We start from the raw sequence: 26,516 nt of genomic DNA on the forward strand, positions 1-26,516 counted from the left end.
AAATGGTACAACTGAAAAAGTCAGCTAGAATTAAATCAATCAATAAAGCACTCCTCTGTGTGCATGCATGAAGTAAACCCGTATGTATGGACAATAAAGAATTTTTCAAAATTATTAATCAAAAAAGAAGTTCTTTGAAAAGATTTATAGGTAATTTTCTCCTGTACATGTTTAAACAAAAAAGTATTTAAAAATAGATGAATACCGGTCCTACAGAAACCACTTCTTTCACCAATACTTTAGTTTAAATTAAAAGTCTTTGCATGCTTGGTCTTTCATTCCAACCCACCAGCAAAACTTTGTTCTGTTAGCACACATGTGACTCCATTCTGAGAAAAAATATTGAATGACCATGACTTAGTCATTCTTCAGACCTAATAATTAAGCACAATTCCTCAATAAATCATGACTAAACTTGCTGGTAGCTTTGTTACAGCCAATTCTACCATCTCTGTATTTAGTAATAACCAAGATGAGAACACAAAAAAAAAAATTACTGAGCAACTTAAGGATTCAGAAATCTCAGGCCAACACAGAGACAATCTAAACTGAAAAACCCCTTGACCCAGGACTGCCAACAACACTCATAAACTAAAAAACAAATTACTTGAAATAGAAACTAAATAAATGAACAAACAAACACGACAGTTGACAGCTAATACTGCCCATGGCTTAATACAAGCAAAAGTACTGTAGATACTAGCATTTCCAATTGTGTATTTTAAACCCCACACGATTAATAGGACACCTAATACAAATGCATATTTTGCACCACTCTTGCATTCTCAACTACATCTGTATGAAGTGAAGGTAAAAGCACAGTACAAAAATCTCATTTTTGCACTGATCTCTGTGTGTGGATACATGCCTACACACATACACAGGCTTATATTCTGCATTTCACCCAAAATATAAATGACAAAGTGTGCAGCATGGAGGAAAAGACTTGATAAAAGCCGTGTCCATGATAAACAGATTGTGAAATGCTATGTTTCTTTCCTAATGTCTTATACATAATTTGCACTGGCATTGCACTGTGTAAACACACTGGATTATTATGGCCTATCTCACAAATGAATATATTTTTCAGACCTACTAAAAATAACCTAGAAAATGGAAATGAGTTGCAAGACAAATGCTATTTTAGTGAGAGTTCTTGGAAGAAAGCAACACAGAGTTACTGTTTCTGCACTTAATGCTGAATTAACTGTCCCATTGCAACTACTCGGCCAGGAGTGATATAATTTTTCTTGCATTTTTTGATCCACTGCAGCTTATATATATGGTTGAAGGCTGCAGAGACTGAAAATATGTTTCATATCAAAGTCATACCAAAAAAATCAAGCCATGTGTGTTAAGAGATGTAAACCTTGGACTTCCAGTTTTATTAAGCCATTTGTTTAGTGTTTCCTCTTAGCATGGTCTAGCCCTATGTCTCTCTCAGGAAGGTCCCTTTTCTCCTCTAAGGGGGGATTTACTATCAAGCCTTGTCTGTTGCTGACCTGGCTGGTGTACTGGAGTCAGACTTTTTTAGTGCAGAATATCAAAGCAACCCAAGCACAATTCTTCAGTGCTGGACACCAACAGAGGTGAACAGCAGCTAAGGGCTCATATGAGGCATCACTTTGAATACAGTCCAAAGGCTTTTTATAGTCATACTTTTATCATCTGTCCTCCCAAGTCACTGAGTCCAGTTGAGTTCAGGAAAACCTCAGTGCAGGGCAGCCTGTACCCTTTACACCTTCAAGAGTCCGACAAAACAGATATTTCAGATGCTGCAAAATCCAACCCTGCCTGCATTGTTCCTCTGAACTGAGCATTGAACCAGTAAGAAAACAAGGCTCAAAGTTCTTTGCAAAGACTTTTTGCTTTTTTCATAAAAGCAAGAACATTTATGTTTAGAGTGAAGCTGTCATCTAACTGCAGCTTGAGCTTCTCAGAGAATCGGTTTTACTTCTGTGGTATTTCTCTCATTAAAAAACAAACAAAGCTCAGCTGGAAATAAACGAAAGCATATTTTACTTTAAATGGACTTTTAGTTGCATGTAAGTTCCTGTAAAATATAAGGAGGTAGGAATGAAAAATAGACCCTATTGTTGCTTCCACATGAAATATTTGCAGGAGTATCTTTCATATAAGAAGGTTCCTCTTTCATAAATGCAAACTGTATTACATACCTTAAAATAAGTGCTAGCATTTCTGCGCTAGCCCAATATAAATGACTGATGTCATATTTTCTATTGCAACAAACCAACACTTATTAACTAGAATGAAGTAAAAACCTCAGATCTCATTACTGATTTCTGTGGCATTAACAAAGCCAAATACAGTTATTGTACTACATTAAGACTGTATTAGAGCAAATTGCAAATAAAACAAGTTAATACTATCAAATAAAGCACTTAGAGAAAAATATATCCTCCTCTTACTTTCCATAAGCTCTTTTGTACTTTGATTTTCCGTTGGTATCATTAGGAGTAAAATGGTTTTCTTCAAGCAGGCTATCCATTTTGCTAATTTCCATCTCTAAGAACTAGACATAAGTAAATCCTTTGAAGAGACATTATAGTCTTGTTAGTAAAGCAAAGAAAGTAAAGATCTTTTTGATCTTTAAAGCAACATGTTCACCCACATGGAATTTGTGGGTATTGTATCATGTTACTAAACTCATATACTTTAATGGACTTCATATTATCCATTACTAGCTTTACCACTGCTGACACTATAATTAAAGCAGAGGGAAGGATTCTATTCTAGTCCATCTTCATGGGGTTGCCACTATCTTCAAAATATTTAGAAAGTGTTCTATCTTTCCATGCTATACTTGTAAATTATGTCTGTTTATAAAACCAAAAAAAAGTAATTATAAATGTATTTTTCTAGGGTTGTGAACACCTACATAGGCATGAAATGTTACTTTTGCTATTCACCTATGCAAAGTGTTTATGTCTTGTGGAGGAGGGAGAAGATATAAAGGTAGGAAAAGATCTTCAAGAAGTTTCAAGGGAAGTTTAGGAAAAAAACACAAAATAGGGGTTGTATTCTGTTGGTTTTTAAATTTAAACCAAACAGTGAGAATAATGCAATTTTGAATGTGTTTGAGTTCACATGAAGGCCCCAAAGTCTGCAAACATGCTCCTTAGAGATAATACCTTTGCTCAAAAGATTTCAGAAAGGATTTTTCTCTTAGCAAAGTTCTAATAGCACCTTGGCACAAGCTTCACACAGATAAACCCAAATTTGTGCAGGATGGAAACCAGGTATGAATCAGGAAAGCTAAAATTTGGAAAACACATGATAGTCCAGTGTAATTTGAGCTCTTATCCTGACATGTCAGGATTCTCAGGGAAGAGACCTTTTTCTTCATTATACCTACTACAGTGGGATCCCAGGCCACGACTGACTACAGACACAACAGATGCCAGCACTGTGGTAATAGAAGTACACCTTTATCCTGTGAATTCCCAGTTTGTTCAAGTCCTGCAGAGGACATGACTACTGAACATTCAATCATTCAATCATACAAGCTAGAAATTAATATCTAGTCCTTAGAATGGATATCAACCTTCAATTTGTGACCTTTACCATGAAAAATTCAGGAACACATCCAGCTGAAGTTTTCTCTTTAGTCAAAATTTGTCCAGTGTATGAGGCAATAGCACTTTTATTTAAACATCTACATGCTTGCTTCTGTCTTTTACTTGTCTAGCCTATGTCCAATGCCACAGGTCTTACTCATGTTTTGAAATCCATATTTCAAAAAGTCAACTTATGTGAGAATAACCATAGGCTCATCAAGGAGATCTTGTCAGGAATTTGACATGTCCCATCTATGCCAGAAAAGGACTGTAGTCTGTTGTTACTGTGACTGCGGGAAAGTCTAAGACACCCATGGGAGAGCTAGCCTTTCATTTTATTCTGCCACAAATTATTTCCTTCTGCGCCTTTTTTTTTTTTTTTTTAAGAATAATATATACCACAGGATGTTTAGCCCTATTCCCAATGATCATTCCCAGATGAACTCAAAATTAGACATATGTGTACACTTTTCCATAACTGCGACTTAAAAGCCCTGGTGGTTTGGAAACAATTTTAAAAGCAATGAATACTGCATCAGACTTGAAACACACGGGTACCTCTTGAGCTTTTCTCTTCCTGAATGCTGTAACAACTGTTCTCAGAAGAGAGAACTCTACCTCTCTACCAGAAAAGGCCCTGTTTCACACTAACAACATGACCAAGCAGAATGGGAAATTCTTATCTCTATTTTCTATATGCTACTTCCTGATCTAAGCAAACACCACAGCACAGAAAGCTTATTTCTCTATTCTTTACATGTTAATCAGTTAAGGAACCAATATAACCAAACTGTGAGCAGTTTCTAATGGTGTTTTTCATATGTAGCTAAGATAATATATATGGAAAACAATACAAACAACTTACTGGAAAACCTTGCTGACATTTATTTAACTTCAAAAGAGATGGACAAAAATTCTGCCAAATTAACTTCTCTCAACCACGTAAGTGTCCATCATTGTTCAATTTAAGTGTCTCTAATCTACTGTGTGTGGTGTCTCCACTCCTCAGAGTGCAAAGAGCTCAAGCCTCATGTTACTAGGGTAGCCCTGCCAGTCCCTATCCCACTTTCTGTGATCATGAAGATCCACTTACATTTGCATCTCAGCTCCAAGGTAATCTACTGAATATAGTTCTGGTAGCTTGGCAGGGTTTCATGACACTGTGCACCAGTTGCTTCTTTCCTCTCACGTTTAAAAGATGGTTCCATGCCCTGAGTTTCTTCAAAAGAAATCTGGATACACTGCCATTTACCCTAGTTAGGAAAAGAGTAATTGAAATTCATGAATTTTGTCCCTGAGTTATTGCAGCTAAACCTTCAGAAACTCAGAAACTGACAATGAGACAAACAAAAAAATCCAAGTCTGAGATCACATCTCTCACTTAGGGGTGTGGGGAAGCATCATATATGCAAATACATATGTGTCATCTGATCTGGAGTCTTCAACAGCAAGGGTAGCAGATGCTTTCATACATATCTATGAATTATACAATATGGTATTGTTGGCTTAAAGGCCAAACAGACCCTTGAGTATGCCTACGCAGATGCTGCAGTATCAGCTAAAGCAGGCCAGGCATGCCTACTGCTTGCCTGTCCCACTCTGACAACTGCCTCAGGCACCAGGCATCCCAGAGAGTAGAGGGGTGTGGACTCCAGCACACCCCAGCACAACATCCAACCAGGACAATGGTAAACCTGGGTGCCTCAAGGCCTCTTCCAGAAACTGCATTCCCAGAACCAATGACACAGGAGGTTTGTTCTTGTTCTGCGCTCCTAGTTAATTTTTAAGATCTCTATAAACTTCCAGTTCATCTCTTAGGGGTCACTGAATAACTTGTTCTTTAGCCAAGTAAAAGCGCTTGTGGTATACTCCTGCATTTTTCTCTTCTGCCCTTGTCAAATATCCTGCAGAGACAAGAATATTTTTTCTTGGATCAAGATGGATTTTTTTTTCCTGAAAACCCACAAGGTGTGTAATCAAAGCTGGCACTGGAGCATCCTAATTATGAAACCCAGCAAGGAACTTTCACACACATTTTTTGGACTTCAGATTTCTTGTTCACAGTATATTTTTTCTGAGAAAGAAGAGATCATGAGAAAAGTTCAGGAGACAGAACCCAGACTGGCAGTAAATAATTTTTCACTTCTGCCTTTAATACCATGGTCAAATTAAGAAAAATTGATCTTGTATTTGTAACATGTATTTTTGAGAAAACATCCTGAACTCGTTAGACATAGAACTCACATGGGGTGGGGGTGGACAATGAATATGGGAGGGAGGAGGACTTATGTTTTTGTTTTGTTTTATTCAGCAGAAACATGCATCTTCATAAAATCATAGAATGCTTTAGGTTGGAAGTGACCTTTAAATATCATCTGATTCCACTCTCACCACCACCCCTCCATGGGCAGGGATATCTTTCACCAGACCAGGCTGCTCAAAGCCCCATCCAACCTGGCCTTGATCACCTCCAGCAATATCCACAACTTCTCTGGCCAACTTTTTCCAGTGCCCCACCACTCCCTCTGGGTGAAGAGTTTTCTCCTAACATCTAATCTAAACTTACTCTCTTTAATTTAAAACATTTCCCGCTTGTTAGGACACTATATCCACTTGTAAAAAGTCCCTCTTGCCTTTGCTACAGGCCCTCTCTAGGTACTGGAAGGCTGCTGTAAGGGCTCCCTCCAGCCTTCTCCAGGCTGAACTACCCCTGCTCTCTCACAAGTGAGGTGCTCCAGGCCCCTTGATCATCTCTGCGACCTCTTTTGGAATTACTCCAACATATCCTTCTCATGTTGCAGGCCACAGAGCTGGACACAGTACTCCACATGGGATCTTTCCAGCATGGAGAAGAGGAGAAGAATCACTTTCCTAAACCTGCTGGCCATGCTTCTTATGGTGAACCCAGGAAACAACTGTCTTTCTGGGCTGCAAGCATACATTGCTGGGTCATGTTGAACTTCTTATCAACCATCACTCCCAAGTCCTTCTACTCAGGGATGCTCTCAAATCCGTGACTGTATTTGTGCTGGGAATTTTCCTGACCCAGGTGCAGGCCCTTGCACTTGGCCTTGTTGAACGTCATGATGTTGGCACAGGCCCCCTTTAGGCCTGCCACAGTCCCTCTAGATGGCATCCCTTCCCTCAAGACCATCAGCTGCAGGTGTCATCTGCAAAGGTGCTGAGGCTGCTCTGGCCCCACTCTCTGTGTCACTGACAAAGATGTTAAACAGCCCCTGTCCCAACACTGAGCCCCAAGGAACACTGCTTGCCCCTGGTCTCTACCTGGACATCAGAGCCCTTGAAACAGAGCTAGAGAAAAATAGCAGGTCTGAACCGTTATCAGTGCTAGCTGCTCTCTGCTGAGCTGAAGTGACCATTTTCAGATCCTTTCAATCTGTGGTGAAAAGATCATTACCATGCTAGTCCCGGGAAGTCAGTTCTCCTGCAAGTAAGCTCCTTTGTTATGAATATGGAATAGATGGAACCAAATCTATCTGCTCCATAGGAACAAAAACACTTACAACCTAGCTCTCTCTATTAAAGACTCTACTTAGCTCCTTTATAGCACTGGCTTTCTGTGCACTGCTGTGAGGTTTTGACTTTATAGAAAAAGGCACTTCATAAAAGCAATAGTTCTTAGTCCTAAACCAAAAGCAGCCTAAGAACAGTAGAAGATGAATGCTGTGTTTAACCCGCATGGCTCCTTGGAGATATGCAAATATTCAATTACTATTTTTTAAAGCTACAAAAAGGATTCTTTCTGAGGAGGAAAGCCAGCCATATGTTGCAAAGGTTGTGCATCAATGGCAGTGAAGTACATAGACAGTAATAGGCTACTTACTCTAATAAAGGTTGAATCTATGTTATTGCAAAAAATAACATGGATTCTTATTGCAGATGTGTAACTGTGGATCACGATGACACTTCTGCAAAGAAATCTGTATCAGTCTTTCAAAAATTGACCTTTTTTGGCAGGAGACAAAACACCATAGGTCCCTATGAATACAAGAAAAGATTTAATGTGTCAATTTATCTCCAAATACTGCACCACATAGGACTCTAAGACTTTAACAGAAACTATATCAACATTACAATTAACTCTGCAAACTGAAAATATGCACAAACAGTAGGTGAAATTGACGGATTTACTTACTGACTCTGCTCATTAAACAAGTATTTGTAAAGGATCTGTCACTTCTCTTACCATCAGAACAATGACAAAAGCTTATTCCTAACCACACATACATACACTTAGATATTGTTTACATCAACTTATAAAAACTCATACAATGAAAGTCAGAGGCCTCCTTTAGACACAGGTTAATATTTTAATACATTTACTATTTGGCTGCTTTTACAGAATAATTGAAGTAAGGATTTCTGTGGCAGAATCCTTTGATTCTGAATAAAACAAGTCTTCAAGCAAACCTCCCCCCCACCAGCAAAGGCACAGCTTGCCTGAAGTTATAACCTTTGTTGGTGAAAGGGAACTGGCCTTGAAACAGATCATGAAGCAGATGTTTTATGCCAAATCAGTCTAGGGATACACAGGCTACTGCAAATAAAACTCTTCTCCTGTCTGTTCAGTCATTTCAATTCCCTGCAGCGTGAAATATGAAGTTGCCAACAAGCGGCCAGTGCACTACGCAGCACAGCAGGGAGAGCAAGTGCCACAGATGCACCAAGGGCTGGAAAACTCCTTCATTAGCTCTGCTTTTGAGCCCAAGCCTGAGCAGTGACACACAGACCATCCAAAGAAAGGCGATGGTGCTTGTAAAGACAAGTTTCAATCAGGTCCAATTATAGAAATTTTGTGCACTTGCTTCGGGGAGAAGGAGTCTTATATGGCTGTGCCACAGGTCACGGTCATTAGTGGCTCACAAAAAATGTGGGGTCTTTGAATAATTTTCTTAAAAATTTTCGTGCCTAAGGCATGCAAGCTGACAAAATACCCATCTACAGGCTCACAAAAAAAATCCCATCAGCTTAATGTCTGATTCAGGGTTCTGCTGAACAATTTGTGACAGAAGAGCTACAGGAAAGCCTGTTGTTAAAGCAGTGGGCTCCCTCCACACCAGGAGAACGTACAAGCCCTGCTGCCATCACCTCTCTGGAGGTGGCCCTTGAGCAAAAGGCCAAGACAGGGCAGTATTCCAGCTCCTTCTACTACTGGTCCTTCCATCTAAATATTTCTATCTGATTAAAGTGTTACCTGTCTAGAGACTCATACGCTAGAGAGACAGATGTTTAAAATCTGTTTTTAAGACTTTTTTTCTTCTTAAAAGAAACCTTGTCCTTTCAAGTCAGTTTCCATCCACATCAACATTACAATGACTCTTTTATGTGTTTCTAAGTTAAGAGATGCACTTTGTGTTGAAATGAAGGAATAGCTAACAATACAAGAAATCTTAGTCCTTGATTATGGCAGATCAGAAATGGGACTCGAGTTGATGATAATATTGTATTTCCACTTAAAACACACAAACAATACAAAAAACCTGGTAAAAATACAAACATACAATCCAAAAGAACCTCCTGACAAGCTTTCAAGATGTTTACAATCCACAACAGAAATCACATCTTCAGAAGAACTCTGGGCTTCATGTGCACAACATTTTAGAAATCAGGCCAACTATTTAGAAACCTAAGTGACAGCTAAGTACTTCTAAAATTATGACTCAAATTGGCAGTGTTAAACACTTCTGACAGATGGCCCATGATGAAAACTATTTCTTTTACCTACTTTGGACTGTGATCAAGACTAGAGTAGAGGACATATATGTGGAATTTATACCAAAAAAATTACAGAAACTGCATTTACCCTGGGTTTACGTGGTGGGTTTTGTTGAGTTGGGATTTTTTTCTTTGTTTTACTTTGGTTTATTTTGTTGCTGTTTTTTTCTTTTAATTATGTGTTCAGGTGTATCTCAGATCAGTGTCCTAAAGTCTAGATAGAGTCCACTTAAGTACAGATGCACCAAAACCAATGTAATTTTCTGAGGTTCAAGTCAAAATAGAGCATGAATATCGAAACATCTGTATGCACTGTTGTCAGAATTTTTTTTCAGAAGCCCAGTTAAAAGAAATAAAAATAATATATATTTTTTGCTTCCAATATACATACACAATCTCTATTTTCTTTTCAAATCTGAAGTAAAACTGTCAGTAGGAATTTATGTCTATAAAATCAAAAATCTCTTTCTTCATGAAAGGGCACAGAAAAAAAATTAACACTTTTTAGTCTTTTGTCCCTCCTTGCCTCACAGATAGTTATCATTTCAGAATCTGCTTTATTTGGCCTAAAATACATTTTATTAAGAGCTAAGGCAATTTCATGGGACTTTCTGTTACTGTTTTATTTGTGTGTCCTTCATTGCTGGTTGGTTTTGGGTTGTTTTTGTTGTTTGGGTTTTTTTAAGAATGTGCATGTGCTTATAATTTCACCTCATATTTATAAGAGTGAAGTAAATTTACATGTATATATTAATACACAGAACACCATATGCTGCTCACAAGCACTTTGAGGAAAGGCATACATCTCTGTGAAAATCCAGCTGTATTCACACAAATACTAGGACTGTAACTTTAATTTACATTTCTAAAGCATAATGTTTCTCATTCTCCCAGTCAATACAGTTCCAAAAAAATTTCCTTCCTTTTCTTTCCACAACTTTAATGAGACAGCAGGTTTCCTAAAATACTAATTTTTGGATTAAGATTATATTTCACTCAAAATATTCTGTGGTCCACTGAAATGAAAAAAGTCTTAGGGAGAAATATCTCTTCTCAGCTAGATTAGCATATTAAGAAATATTCTCCCTAGGCAGTCCTTTATAAGGGCTTTCCCCAACTCTTAATGTACATATTTTCAAATTAATCCACAATTTGGTTAGAAGCAATGCTATTTTCTCTGATAAGAACAAGCAGTTGGCATTTCCAGCTGGGGAAACACTAGCTCAAGGGTCTGGGAACCTCAAATCACAGCAGACACTGACCACTGCAGGTAACTGCAAAGCCACTGAAGAATTCACTTTGTCCTTCAATTAAGAAGGCAGAAATAGCATGGTATGACAGGTAGTTGGGTAAACTCCAGGGAAAATGAACATTTTATATTTTGCATCCCAAATATTTGGGTGGCAAACTTTTTAAGAAGTTTACATAACTCCTTAAGGAATCTGGATCTTATCTTGGAGAGATTGGGTCCTTCTGCCATTTTCTTCAACAGGACAGATTTCAGTGGGAATGTCTCTCTCTAAGGCACATTGATTACCACATTTGTAACCAAGAAGGGAAAGAGAACTAAGCACAGAGAGGAAGTAAAGCTAAAGACAGACACAGCTCTACCCCAAGAAGTGTCACAAACAGTCTCCTACCTAAAATAGGGCTAAATTAATCTTTAATTTTGTTTTCATTTTGTGAAAATGTGTAGTGATAGTGGTTATGTCACTTCAAGACAAGAAACAATAGCTGGTCAGATCAGCGCACAGAGAATGATAATCTATAATAATCTTCACTGGCATTTAATATTACAAATATCTTGCGCTTGTTAAAACATCTTAGTTTGTGAAAATTAGCATTTTTATAATCACAACAGCTATAACCTTTAACACATAAAAATTATTTTTGTCAGAGATCTAACCAATATCTCCCAGAGATGTTGTTGAGTCTCCTTTACTGGAGATATTCAAGAACCAACTGGACTCCATCCTGTTTCATGTTCTCTGGGATGATCCTGTAGAGGAGTGAGGCTGGACCAGATGAACCACTGTGCTCCCTTCCAACCTTATCCTTTCTGAGATTCTGTGGCTCTATAAAATGACACTGTTTTATATTATAATTGCGTAAGTATACATGTATATATACACACATATGTGTGTATATCCATGCACACACACATGCTAAATTCATGGTAAATATAGGGAAAAAGGTCATTCAGTTGAGAAGAAAATGTTGTTACAAATATGTAATCTTTTTGGAAGAACAGTATCTCTAAGACAACACATCCTTAGGGAAAAAAATCTAGTAACAGGTCCTATGCTTATATTAAGCCAGGAAGATAATCAAGTGTTCAGACCCAGCATATTCATCAGCTGCCCCATACTGATTTTGGGGAAAGAGAGTGCACATTAATGCCGTGACACAAGATTTCAAAACCTCCATGGATCAGAATCATCTCTTTATGTTTGAGGTTGAACAGAAGCCTTCCCTATTACATTTACTATTACCCACAGGAAGTTTCTCAGGGGAATAGTACTACCTCTACTGATTTTATCATGCCCTTTTCTTGTGAAATATTTCACTGAAAATAATTGGAACCTAATGATGCTTCAGAAAAGTCTCTACACGAAAGAAAGATATAATAGGAAGAAATGTTATGTTTGAGACGGTACTTTCTTTTCACCGGATCCTTAGACATCCAATGGGAGCTGTCAGAGCCACCAACCAATTAATTTTCTAATCTCTTTGTAATGAGTTTTTTTCTCCTTCGACCCTTGTTTGTCTCCTTTGTAGCAAACAAAAGATTTTTCATTTATGCTTTGATTGTCTCGAGTTTACACCATCCTAAAATGCAAAAGTGGAAGCAAAAATGGAAATAACCATAACAGAATAAAATATAACATGGCTCTCTTTTAATACCTTGGAACATGATAAGCTCAAAAAGTAGTATGCTAGGAAATTGATTTTGTGTTGGAAACACGTGAAAGACTGAAGGTCATGTTGGCAGTCTGCCCTGCATTGCTGTTAAACCCTGAAATATTAATTTTGACCTCTTTCTTATCATACTAGTAATTTCTTCACATCCTGCACCAAGTTCATGGACTAATCCTACAGTGCTCTACAGAACTACTTGCAGAATATGAAGCGGTCACCTGTACTGCTTTTTCCTGGAGGACTCATGAAGCAATCTTAAGAAAAAAGAGGCATGATATGGGCAAAGAAAAAAGAAAGCATGAAGACAAAATGAACCAAAATGTGCTAAAACAGCAGGCAGACAGACTTCTCACTTCTCCTATTGGAAATTTGGACTTGCCAAACAATTAAGAAATGTGGATCTGGTTTGTTTTTCAACCTCATTCTGCTTTGTCGATTAGCCTGGTTCTGTTCTTAAATGAATTACACCATCTTGTGTCTCCACTGTATAATTTTATCAAGGAGGTGACGAGTCATGTTGGCAGTGATGGTCCATGTTGAAGTGGAATGCATAGTAAAATACAATTTTCCTCAAATAAATTGCCCAAACTGTTAATCTTTATCTAAAGGCCCATAATAACCGTTTTGTTCTCTGTGGCAGTTAGGGGAAAAAAAAAGTGTTCCAAAAATCATTCTGGCAGCCAAGCTGCTTGTTCATAAAACCTGGAGAAACATTTGTGACTAATATAAATTACTAATTTCTCTTTTAATGCCTAAACATGACAGTGACTAATTTACACAGTTTTGCTTGAGCTGCCACTGAGTATTTCAAGTGGGACTGGAAACAAAAAAATGCAGTTGCAATGCTGGTGTATGTTTCTATGGAAAGCTACCACAGGTGCAGGCACTACAGATGAGGAACCCTATCTCTGGCAATAACTTTCAACCACACTGGCTGATTGTTCTGCTTGGGACTAAAATCACTTGGGACTAGGGGAAAGTGCCGGCAGTGAAATCTACCCAACACTCCCCTATTATAAGCTGGAAGTGGCGCATTTTGTGCAGACATGGAAGTGTGTAAAAACAGAGAGGGGGCTGTTGGTTTTGCTACCTAGTCAGTAGCACTTTTCAGTGCTGCAATGAAAGACTGCTAGACAACTCCTAATTTAATTTTGATACTCAGCATTGCAACAAAGCATGTGAGCTGGAACTTGGGTACTTTGCAGCACACCTCCAAGCAGCTGTCAAGGAGATGCTTCCTGCCTCAGAGGCAGCCTTGCACACATCATTCAAGTGAGAACCAGGTAAGAGAGGTTTCACACTGACACTGGTGAAAAATCAGTAATATCCATATTTTAACGCTTCAGACAACTGGTTCGACAATTAATACCTATGTCTTGCTATAAATGTATTTAAAATGTATTCTTACATTAATTTGAAACTCCAGTAGCACTATAATTTACCTGCTTATACTGAACTGATAATAAAATAACTTTAGAAGTCTGGTAAAATACAAGAAAATTTCATAAAAGAGATTGCTAAACAGAAACCTACCCATATCAGTTGCTCATGTATGAACTATACAGCACTGTTATCATCATCATCCTCACTGGAACATACTTTTATTTCTTAAAAAACATGTTTTGCTTCTGAACCTCTCTCTGAGAAAGATATTTTGTACCTCACTGATATGCCTGTGGACTTCTGACCATGTAATTCCTCCCTTCTATTTTTTTATGTTGTTTACAGATAGAACCTTAGGAAGTCAGATCCCAGCACCAAGAAGCACCAACAGGAACTGTGTGAATAACTTCACGCCCATGGGGAAAAAAAAAATCATGATTTATCTGTGCATCACTAACCAGAATCAAAGAGGGATTGTTGCTAAGCCCTCTTCAAGAGGACAGGCTGCATTCTTTCACAGTCCTGAAGGTCCTGGACAAAGGCACTACATTTAAGGCAGACAGCAAGCCCTGCTGCAGCTGCTGTTACAGATCCTGGCTTCAGTCCCAAAATGGGGCTCTGTGCTGTAGGATAACAGTGTAGTCTTCAATGCCTTACACCTGAACATCTCCTGCAAAATCTCAAAATATTAGAGAGAAGTAGTCCACATACAATTACAGGTATTGAGATAAAAGAAGGTGACCCAGTATTACCAAAAGCAGACGTGTCAAAAAAAACACTTAAAAAGAAACCCAAGATCATATCTTCACAATATCCTCACCTAAAACTCTTAAGACATAATGTATGTGAGTTAAGCTGTCCTGGTTTATTTTTGCCTGAACACATTTTGAACACCACTATGACTGAATTGTCAGGGCTCTTCAAATTGATTAATACATCTCCATTCTGATTATCCTTCAAATAATTAAGATCATTTCGTCCCCAGAAGATCAGCAACAGCAATGTTATTCCCCAGATCCATCATAAGGAGCCCGGTTACATGTGTGTATAGAGCTGTGGTACAAGTGAGATTTTGGTACACCTTCAAGCCATTCTTAACTCCATAAAGTAGTGTTGTATCTAGCTTGCTATACCACTTGATACTTTAAATATTAAATATCCATGATGTAAAAGGAAAGCCAGGGAGACTTTAGAGGCAGTAAAAATCTCATCTGGCCAATAGTGTGGATGACCTACTGCTTTTCTGAGGGAAAGTGGAAACATCTGACAGGCTGAAAAGATTTTTCTGTTATTTTTCAGAATAAAGCATTTCTATGTGCTGGTAAATACTCTAGTGAAAAAAAATATTAATTCTACATGATTTATACTGACTTGCCAAGTATCTTGGAGATAGAAGTATTAACTACATGTGCCATTTTGAGCCCAGAGTCCCAGTCACCTTGTCTGAAGGGTACACATTGCTTGGAAACAAGAAAGTTATTGAGAATTCTATAAAGTTTTCCTTTTTCACAGCCTCTTCAAATATCAGAGGATTAGGTAGATTAGAAACAAATTTGCTTCTTTTAAATTTAAGTATTAAAGAAAATAGGGAGTTGAATGTTGAATATTGACTTGTGAAACAAGATCATCAGCCAATTGTTCCGCGTGTGGAAGCATTTTTTCATTGAGGGAGTTTGGCTTTGGTCTAGTGGTGGCAGGCATGCATATATAATCATGTTTGTATCATGACACTTACAGTATCACCCAAGAAGTGCTCCCTTGGTGATTTAGTCTGAGGAGCAGGGAGGTTTAACATGCAGATGACATGGAGGCAATGAAGTACAACACTGTTATTCCAAATGTCACTGCTTTGCTATTTTCATTTCTGTTGGCATCTGCTCCATGTTACAAAATGCATACTTCCAATACAACAGCTCATTAAACACGTTTCAGTTTGCTCAGAAATCAAGTTAGAATACCGTTACAGAGTTATAAGTTCTCAGATAACTATTAATATTACTCTCCACTTCTATGAATCCTTTCATCCACAGAATCCATGTGCTTCAGCTTATTAATCTCATAACATTCCAGTGAAGTAACACTGCAATGAGTCTCACCCACCAACTAAGAGCAGCCACCTCTGAGATGTTAAGTTGTAGCTGTTGAACATCGAAACTAATATAAAGTAAGGAATGATGAATAGTCCATCAGGATTTAAAGAGCTGTGAGCAATTAATTCAATTGTACTTCCAGCAGAACACTGAAATTTAAACAGTTACTTTTAAGAAAATTGCAATGGGATTTTTACAAGAATCACAAATGTAAAAAAGTACAGTCACCAGAAGGGAACATTTAGTCACCATTTGTCTTAAGGCAGGTGCCTCACACACAGATTCATCAAGTTCCTAATGCTCCCTAAAGGTCGTTTAACCAAGGTCTAACCAGTCTATCTTTCTAATGCTTGTGATTTGATGATCAGGTAGCATTCAATACATGCTTTATTTTTCTACAGAATGAACTGGCCTTTGTCAACAAGCTTAGATGAGAAAGAAAAAAAGACAGGGAAAAGAAAACCCTGTCATTCATTCTTTCTGTGGTCACTCCTTCACCGTTTTAATGACAAAAATCAGTACTTCAGTAGAAAGTAACACGTCACTGATCTTCACAGAGGGGTGACGCCTTACAAAATATGCTACAGACAATGTTCAGAGATGCAAGGGAAGTATAACTTCACCTCTTTTATTTTTCTGTTGCTGTCAGGACCTTAACAACACTTCAATTTTTGAAGCATGTGAATCCAAACCTCCTTTTTTAAACTTGCTTTCTGAAAGACGTTATTCCCTTTGAAAAACTCAGGCAATAGAGACCACTGCTTCCATGGGTTCTCTCTTCATTTTCTTATATGGATTTCTCCCAAGTCCCAAATTATTCAACAGCTTTTAATGTTCCCTTTGAGGATTCTAAGAGCACAACCAATGTCAAAATCTATTAGACACTGGTGATTATTTCTTCTTTCTTTTAAGTAGGACCAGTACTTAATCTTTCTGATGCTTTCTAAGAGAAGCCAGTCCTTTAATCTACACACTAGGCTAAGCATGAATCCCCTTTAAAGGTCACCTTCCTTGTCTGTCTAATGTTATCACAAAAAATATTTTTTAAAGTACACATTTATCAAACCCTTTCGATTGCTTTGATTTCATTTAGAACATCTCAAGTGATTCTAGTAAACCGGCTATCAATGCAGGATTCGTAATAGAGTGGCAAGTCTGATCCCACTGCTGTCAAAGCAGCATCAGTGTTTATGTTGATCAGGACTAGATTGAAAGGTTAATGGGGAGCCTGGCAATAAAGAATGTTTATCCAAAAGAGAAGTGCAATTAACATGCTAAAAATGTTTGTGATTCTCTCAGCACCCTTTAATAATGTTCTTTAGTTAACCTTTATTTTTCAGTTTTTGGTGCAAACCAGGATATATACAAAGAGAGAATTCCAAAAGTGATCATGTTTTCAAAAAACATTGAGGAAATGTAAGTACCAGCACTACCCGAATTAACTACCACCTGTTGAATTGAAGACAGGCTGCCTTTTCACTTACTGAAAGACAAATCCCATCCTCACTTTCAACGCAAAATATATGCTGCTTAGGTCAACCATTTGACAGATAGAAACAATTTTTAGTAGAAGTTTAGCCTACAAGTAAATAAAGTGACTTCACTCTTCCCAGTATAAGCTAAGTATGGTATGACAAGACTTAACCATCAATCTGCTCTACTTATTTCTCTAAAGCTCACAAAACTCTCTAAAGCTAAACTTTGCCCCAAGTCAAATTTTTGACTTTGACAGATTCAAGTATTTACAGATTCAAGATGGAAAAATATCCAAACCCGGTCTTTTAGAGCATGTCAGTAATTGGCATGAGAGGACAAAAAAACCAAAGTGTCTTCTGAAAAATTTTTTCATACAAGTCTCAGTGAAAAGATGACTGCTTATTAAGAAACCATATATTCTAAGTCCTGGATGATTTCAAAAAAAAGTAATTTCTAGAGTAATACCAGTTAAATATTACTGTGCTACCCTAGCTGGGATATGACAACAAAAGCACTGACTGGCTTCCTCTAAAAAAGTAAGTATTCTAAGTAATCTAACGGAACTGTTAGCCAAACTGCCTATAGTAACCTTTGATTGATTCTCATGATTCTCTTCAGGATGCACATGAATAGTCCCACTATTTTCTTTAAAATATCTCCTTTTCCAGCAGGAGTTTCCTCGGGTAAGTCAGGCTCAAAATCTGAGAAACGGTGTACTTATGCCCTCAGACAGCACCTCCTACCAAAAAACCTACAGTCAGCAGCATAAAGTGCTGTGCTGACGACACCAACTGGTTCTGACAAAGCAAGATTTCCAGGTTTATAGCAGGATGATAAAAAGAACGAGAGGCATAGTTTTTTTGGGGGGAGGGGCTCACTTTTATGTTTTCTGATAAGACAAAATTACAGTTCACAGTCTTTCTGTTCCTGGACCCACTACATCAAACTAAAGCTCTAGCAAACATGGAGATCCCTAAATCAAATAGCCATCTTACAGTGAGTTGTGCCTCTTCATGCAAAACATTGATATCCACTAATATTAAGGCGGTGCTTGAGCAAGAGCAATGAGACCTATGCAGCTATTTAATATCATTCTTTTCTGAGCACATGAAAAATACTTGTTTTAGTAACTGTTAATCAATTACAATGTAAAGATTTCTCAGTAGTTTTTCTCCCATATAGTATCACAGGCTATTAAACCTTGCCTCTGCAAAGTCATCTTTCTTAATTCTTGCTATGCTGAGCCCAATCCTAAAAGAACAATAGCAAGCTGGCAGTCTGGAAGCTTCCAGGGTCTTAGTCATATTGTCAGGTCTGTGCTAATTTCCATGAAAAGTGAACACTGCACTTCCTACGCTAACTGTTGGTTTATACAGGGATATGTACAGTTCTTCCCTGTGAGTTAAGACTATTAAATTCTGTGAATAATCCTTCATTAAAAATAAATCCATAAACATCCAGCAGTAGCTGCCAGCACTGGTAGTTTCAAGTCCTGTTGCATCCCCAGATATTCAGTGGCTAAGACACCTGGGAGAGCATTTCAGTACAAGTTCTACCACAAACATTCCAGATGGATAGTAGTGAATACGCACAAGTCAAGTCGATAATAATTTGAATTATGCTTACATATTGAGATAAAAAGACAGTAACCCTCCCAAAAATCAACCTGATCACGAAACATGGAATTATGCAGGACAGAAAAATTGATAGAGAATTGTAGGAGAGACTAAAGAAAAGTAATAGCACAAAAAACCACTCAACTCTTAACCACTCACAAAACATGGTAGAAGGGGGAAAACAGAGCAAGTTTAGCTTAACTGTCATCAGGGACTGCTACTGGCTCAACAAGATCTCAGTTAGGCACTTTATTAATACAACAAGCTAACCACCTAATTAATAGGCAGAAGTAAGAGGTGTAGGTATTAAACCACTTTTTTCTACTACTGTTTTTTCCTTAAAATCCTTAGAATCAGAGAAGCCTCCAGAATGATTGTCCAGCTACCTGGCAGCTCTTAAAGAAAAATGACAGCAAGATTCAAACAGTTCCACAGGCTTTGGAACATGGTGAGGACAACTTCAGAAACAGAGGGAACCAGCTGACAGAAGACAATTTTATATTAGAAATATTGTAAATCACAGGTTTTCCTATAGAAGAAGCAGCTACAACAGTCAGGATGGAACGTCATTTGAATAAGAACCCTCAGAATCAGAAATTTCAGGAAAAGAGGGAATTAGGTCAGAGAAGCAAGGATAATGGGGAACAAACAAAAACACCAAAAAAATTGAGGGAACAGGTAACAGCAGGTTTCTTGGGAATATATTCTGTGAGAAAAAGGACTACAGGATGGTTAGATGTTATTAAGAAGCATATGTACAACTGAAAGAACAACTTTACAAACTGCTTCTTAATTTAGCCATAAACACAGGAACTATTTAAAAACATTATTTATAACCATAATTAAATTAAAATCATAACAGCACCCTATCCTGATAGGGTCACAAGCAATACAATTTCACCAAAGCTTTCTCAACTGACAATCAGTAGCTTCATGCAAATAAATGGTGGTAACAAAGGCACACTGATAATGACACACTAAAGGCGAGACAAAAAAACAGCATAAGCACTTCGAAATAAAATAAGAAAGACACATGCAAGAGATCAAACTAGAAAGAAACAGCAGCAAAAAAAGGTCACACAAATAAATTACAGGTTTTTAACTTTTAACAGGATTTTTAAAACATGAAGGAGCTCTTTTCTCAAGAAGAATAGAAAAAAAAACCCCACAAGTTATGTCTAGATATATAAAAAGTAAAGCCTGCTAACTGCTAGCAAATATCATCAGAATCTCGTGGAGAACAGAAGAGCAGCAAGAGATCTGTGAATAAAAGCAAACCTACCTTGTTGTTCGGTATAAGCATATATAAATGAAAAGATTCACAGTGATCAAATGACTAAATAAACAATACACATCAAATCTTGGAGGATATGATAAAAGTATCTATGGTATTTCATCCATAGATAACGATAAATCACTCAGTTCTCATCTAAAATAACTGGACTAATGACTCAGAGAAAAGCATATCCTACACCTTAATATTAGTAAAACTTTCGACAACACATCATTGTTTTCAAGCAAAGAACTATGTGCTCTAGCTTAAAAAAAACAGAATAGCTTGGTTTGGCAAGTGAGGTCAGAATTCTTCAGTAATCTGTACCAGCCTGCTTCTAGCCACATCTTCTTTCTTTTTATTTCAACAGCCCTGATGCATACTTGCCAAATTGTCACTCATACTTTTACTTAAAACATTAATAAATTATCTGCAATTAAGTTAAAATAATGGAAATTATATGCTCATTTTGAAATATATAATTATGTAACATTATTCATTTTGGGATTTTTTCCCTTCCTAGCTTTTGAGTTCATCTCACCTTGCACAGTACCTCACCTTAACCTGAATACCAAAATTTACGTTCCCTTCCAAAGGACATTAAAATCATTGTCACAACACTGTTCTGTTTCTGCTCTCTATATATTTCATTTGCTTCTGTTTTGGTAGCAATACTATTTTGTTTGTTTTCAGGCTAGCATATGCTAACCTGAGATGAGCACCCGATAAGAACTAAGTAAGAATTTAGACTTCAGGTCAGGATCTATTATTTACTTTCCCCAGCCCCACACTGTGCACACCCTAACTAAATAAAAGTTAATTTCTCTGTAAATATTTAATAACCTTTCCTTCTTTCAAAAGCAAACTCAATCAGTACTTTTTGATTGCATGACTCTAATGTTGAATTCACTCTCTCAGTGTAAATTTGGTATCAGATGGGTAATATTTTTTCCTTGCATTATCCTAGAATGAACATGCAAACAATGGAGATCCAAGTTCATCTGAGCAATATGTGAAGGCAACGGCATAACAAAGAATGATGGTATTTTCCAAATGAACAGTTTAGACAAAGAGAGAGTGATTGTTCACAAATTATTTAATTTTCTGAATATAATGGAAACAAGAGAGGCAAGCCACATCCTTAAAAGGTAAACTGTGAAGATTTTTGACAAAGCACCAGACAGTAATTAAGCTAACCAGCCACTTCATATTTCTGTCTTTTCAGAGGTCTAGACTACACAGCATATTTTGCAACCCTTTGATAGAACGTGCCAGACCAATCCTATACAGTCAGTTTTCCCTCTCCGCTGCAGAGGTTTCAGATCTGCTGAACAAAGGAAACCTTTCATGGCAAACCAGTAATTTCTTTAACATGCAGATGCAGAAAGGTAACAAAAGTGGTCTCCACAGTCTGAACCAGGACCTGCTTACAATTTTGATGAGGGAACAAGGAATAACACTTCACCATCTTCTATCTTCAGTATAGACTAAGAGAAAAACATTCCAGGATGGACAGCTGTGGCTTGAGGTCTTCATATTATTGTTAACTTATCATATAGTGCTTCCCTGAAATTTCTGCAATGTCAAGCTTGTTAATGCTCTCAGCAGAGCAAAGGATGAAGGAAAAAAATATTTAAACTACAGAAAAGAAAGTAAAATGCTTTTACGTCACTAAAACACTAATTTAATTTCAGCTAAGCTTAGCTTAAACTAATACTTTACATGTCTTTGCTATTTTTTTTATATTTTACCTTTCATTTAAAAAAAGAATTCCATATGAATGCAGTTTGATACCATAAAGCTCTTTAAATTTTAAAGTTCTACAGAACAATTGTTTTGAAGGGAGCCCTTGACAATTAAATGAGTATTATAGAAGTTTAAATGCAAGTTATATGATTTTTAGTGACATATTGAATTTGAGTATAAATGACGAAAACTAGGCATAAGCAACCTGGGTGCACTTAAATAACAATGTCTTGCTTGAGAGTTTAATGGATTTTGTATGTTCTAACAATGAAACAATTAGACAGCCCAAGCTGAGGTTTCTCATATTTTTTTCCTTCACTTTCATGTTTGGATTTCACCTTTATTAAACATTTATCTTTGTTTCTTTGTTAAAAATTTAGAAAACAAATTATTTTTTTCAGGCTTGCAGCTGCTTATGCCATTCCAGTGCTACATTTTATTGCAACCTTGTTATGATAGACTGCATTCCTTAGCTTAACTATTCCTGCTTTTTTGACTGATGATGCTCTGGAACCGAATTTTAAAAACTAACAAAACAAAACAAATTGCACTGTTCCAAGGGAGCCTGATATCAGAATTTTGAATTACACAGAAGTGATGCAAGTAGAACTGGGCCTACACAATACAGATTTGTTTATCCTTGAACATTACCTACTTAACTGTGATATGGTTATACTATTTCTCATACAAAACCCCAGTTTTAAAAACATTATGTAAAATATTATTGTTACTATTAGTCTCATTATTGTGCTTCAAAAAAAGAACAAAACACAGTTTTTTTGATGAAAAAGCACCACTCATTACAGGTTTTTACTTGATGGAAGAAAGTAATTAATAGGAAACTACTCACCAGGATTGTTATTTCCCTGTAGATTATGGAAGGGAAAACAAAAATCTCAATGCTGAAGAAACAAGGCTGAAAACAGGGATCATACATACTCAGTTTCTCTGGTGAAATGAGGTGGAATGACTGTTTCACAGTAGAAACACCAGCTACACATATGAAAGCTATATTTATTGGGATCTACAGTCCGTCTAAAGCTTTCAACTCTGTAGTCTAAAACTAAAAACAGGAAAAAAGTAAAGCTGGAGCAGTCAAAACTTGTTAGGAGTGAAAGCTACAGGTACAAAATTAATTGATGAAAGAAGATCTATGTTGGAAGTGTTAAACACATGAGATAGTTGAAACTATATGACCTGCACAGTGGGGTCAGGGAATCCATTTGCTTAACCCACTGTTTTAACCTCCTGGTGTTTTCACTTCCTTAGACCCACATGACATGCATCTTTGGGTGCCTGGAGCAATCCTGATGCAGGTCTCCTCACCTGCTTGCGTCCTGCTCCCAGAGCACTCCTATTGCCATGCTGACGGAAAGAGCTCACCATGAAAAAGTTGGGGGGGGAAGGAAGGTAGAAGAACAGAGCCACTTGGCTAGATACTAGGATTGTTTAGCCTGAGAAATCATGGCTTTAAATACCACTGGATTACTGACATCAGCAGCATAGTATCACTTAAGAACTACACAGACCTCACTTTCCTTGGGTGATAAATACTACAGAGACAAGAATATTTCATCTAAGCAAGTAAGAAAATTGAGATATTCCACATGCAAAGGATTAATTCTTTTTCCTCATATTTGGGGACAATTTTTATCCTCTCCTTCTTTCCCCAGTTCTCCACCTCAGAGTGCTGAAATAAATGAAATGGTGCATTTTGCTTTAAAAGTCAGCTGTGGTTCAGTGAACAGGCTGGCATGCTATTTCATGTGAGAAAAGAAGCTATGACTTAGTGTTATTTTCATGAGCTAGTTTCCTAGCTAATGTATCTGGGGATAGTTTAAGCCTGCATTCACTGTAAGACATCTGCATTATATACCATTTGCCCCTCTGTATTTTCACAGAGTTTAGGTGAAAAATCAGTTGGGTTTCTTATACCTGCTGTGCAACAATAGTAAATCTCTCTATACTCACAGATGTAGAAATACTCCCGGCCTGGCCTGAACTCAAATCCCAGCGAGAAGGGTGTGAAGAGCTGAAACTTTTCTGAGAACTTCAATGGTCCATTTGGGGAATGCGGCCGATTACACTCCCACCTCTTGAACCCTTTGGAAGTGTGATCACAGGAGCTGTAGCCATCAAAGTTCACCATGTACAGAACATAGCGTTCGGTCTTATCTTCTGGCACTGAGTCTTCATAGTGAGGGCAGAACACATCCAGGTAGTCATTGATGCAGACATCAATGTGGTAGTCACCTCGCTGGAATCTGAAATCACAGGAAGAGTTCAAAAGTAAGCACAGTTATCTCAGGATGACCTTGTTGTAGGGTGACATTCTCAGAAAAAGGGCATCACTAATGGCACTTCATTTCACTCCAGTGATGCAGATTCACTCTCAAAAATTACCCTTACAATTCACAAGAGTTATCAGAGTCTTATTATGCAGGAATACGATAATACAACCTTTTTCAAAAAGGTTTTGCTCTATTCTTTCACAACATAAGTCTGTTGCTATGACCCACCAAGTTATAGACTATCTTTCCCTATGGTTTAGTGAACAATAAACAAAGAAAGTGTCTGTCTTATTTGGTTGAGTTATTTTTTAAACTGAAGAAACAAGAAGCAGCAAAGAAGCCAAAACTGTGTCAGCCTTCCTAAATCAGTGTCTATATAAACATCTGCATATGCATGAAAATAAATAACCCAAACATATTCTTTTCTCTGAAACAGGCAGTAACCACCCCTGTGCTGAAAGCTGATTTAACTGCACGTACTTATAGTTACTACAAGAATACAAACAGGTTACTCCTTCATCATAATAAGCAACAGTTTGCCAAGATGCAAAGAAAAGTCTGTACTGCTTTTTAAAGAGATTTAAAAATCAGAGCTTCTCCTTTGCCAAAAGTACACGTTGGAGATGTTGCTGTGTTCGAATAAAAGGATTCTGGGATACAAATTATCAGCACTCAGCCTAATGTGACAGATCTGAATGAGTGCCAGCTGAGAAATGCAGTGCAAGGCACCAGCCCAGATGCATTTTATTATTGCTGTTATTATTACTGATGACTCCTTAGAGATGTGGGATTCTTGTTTGTTGGGGGTGGGGAGGATTTCCTTGTTTCTCCCCTGCATGTTTCACTTACATTACTTTTCTAATGCCTGCCATAGTGTCTGGAAGAAACAATGGGGACAAATTCACTGCCTTCATGGGAGCTTATACCATGATGGATTTAACGACTCCATAAACCAGGTCTGTGCGTTCGTTAAACTCCCTGGGGCAGCTAAAGAAACCAACCACTGACCTACTCCACTTCAGGCTGACTGGACTACTGGTAGCTTCTCTCTTTCACAGCTGAAGTTGTCAAGTGTACCACAGAGCAATAAAAAGGCCATGACAAATTTAACAATAATACTTCTTTTTAGCTGAGGGGCATATTTTAAACACCTGATGGGCTTGAAATCTGCCATCTGGATCCTTCTATCTAATTTCAGAGAAAAAGCAATGATTTGCTGGCCCTCCAAGGATAAATTCAGAGCAAACTACACGGTTTCATATCCCTACAATAATTTAACTTCAATAAAATAGCTTTTTAAAGTGGAGAAATAGAATACGCATCAAAGCATGATGTATCTGTATAATTTCAGCCAGTGCACAGCCTCACAGTTCCACTCTGTAACATGTAAAAGCCTTTTTAAACCATAGGTCTTCCAGGAGAATTTACATTTAACAAAATTGTTGGTCAAGATTTATATTTTTGTACTCCAGTGCTTTCAAAATCTGTCACCTGAACAGGTACTGTCTTAACACATTTGCAAAAATGTGTTGTTTTCAAATTGGCATCTGTTCTCTGAATGAGTTAGCAATATGCCATTTCTTACAGGTAATGAAAAAGAGTGTAAGGTACAAATAAAAAAGCTGCATTCAGGCAAAGATATCTCTATTTATTTTTTAAATTACAATTTTAGTAAGTAAAAATTGATACATACTTATATATAAGTCTGTTTGTGTGTGGACAGTTGGTTTGTTTTAACCATATAGGTGACAAGTAATTCAGGTTTCTCAAGAGGCTCTCAAGGTTACTTCTTTCATCAGCCTGTGCCTTCACCATAATGTCCAATTACGGTTCTGTGAGACAAACTATATGCTTCCAGAATAATACTTATGTAATACATTCAAGACCAGACTGACCCTCTCTACTATTAGACTTTCACAACACAAATAACCCTATGTGAACTGCTTTTCCACACTATTTTAAAAGTCAATAGAGAGCAATAAGAACTTCTGAAATCCAACTCATCCAGGCTCTTTAGTACACTGTAATGAGATGAATCACACTTCCAGAAGCAGCTAATTCTCTCCTTTAACCAAAAGGAGAGTCTACAGAGACACTTCCCAGACAGTGTCTGTACTGTAAATAGCTGAATTTGAGGGGAAGAATGCAACTGCACAGCCCATGATAAAGGAGATGGTAAGTACAAGAAGACAAACAGCTATATGTGTGATCACACCTTAATTCCAAGTTAGCAATGAAATCAGACTTGTAATCTGCACCAGTGAAATGGTGCAAAAAAAGAAAAATCAAACTTCATCCGACTCTGTTTTGGCAAAGTTTCCTTCTGTATTCTTGTTAAATAAACAAAACCACAATGTAACTATCCTCTTTGATCACTGGTATTTTAGTAGATTCCTTCTTATTTCTTT

General features: G+C 37.4%; 1 protein-coding gene across 2 annotated transcripts in view; it reads right to left on the reverse strand.

Annotated features, from left to right (window-relative positions):
* Positions 1–26,516, reverse strand: part of EFNA5 (ephrin A5) — a gene marked incomplete at both ends in the record, with an annotated part of 204,136 nt that overhangs the window by 11,674 nt on the left and 165,946 nt on the right. For both annotated transcript variants that reach the window (XM_082300873.1, XM_082300874.1), the window contains one exon: positions 23,789–24,081. In XM_082300873.1, coding sequence (XP_082156999.1) covers positions 23,789–24,081 — 293 coding nt within the window. The remainder of the gene's footprint in view (positions 1–23,788; positions 24,082–26,516) is intronic.

The sequence above is a fragment of the Coloeus monedula genome (genome assembly GCF_965178545.1).
Source record: "Coloeus monedula genome assembly, chromosome: Z".
NCBI classification, from domain to species: Eukaryota; Metazoa; Chordata; class Aves; order Passeriformes; family Corvidae; genus Coloeus; species Coloeus monedula.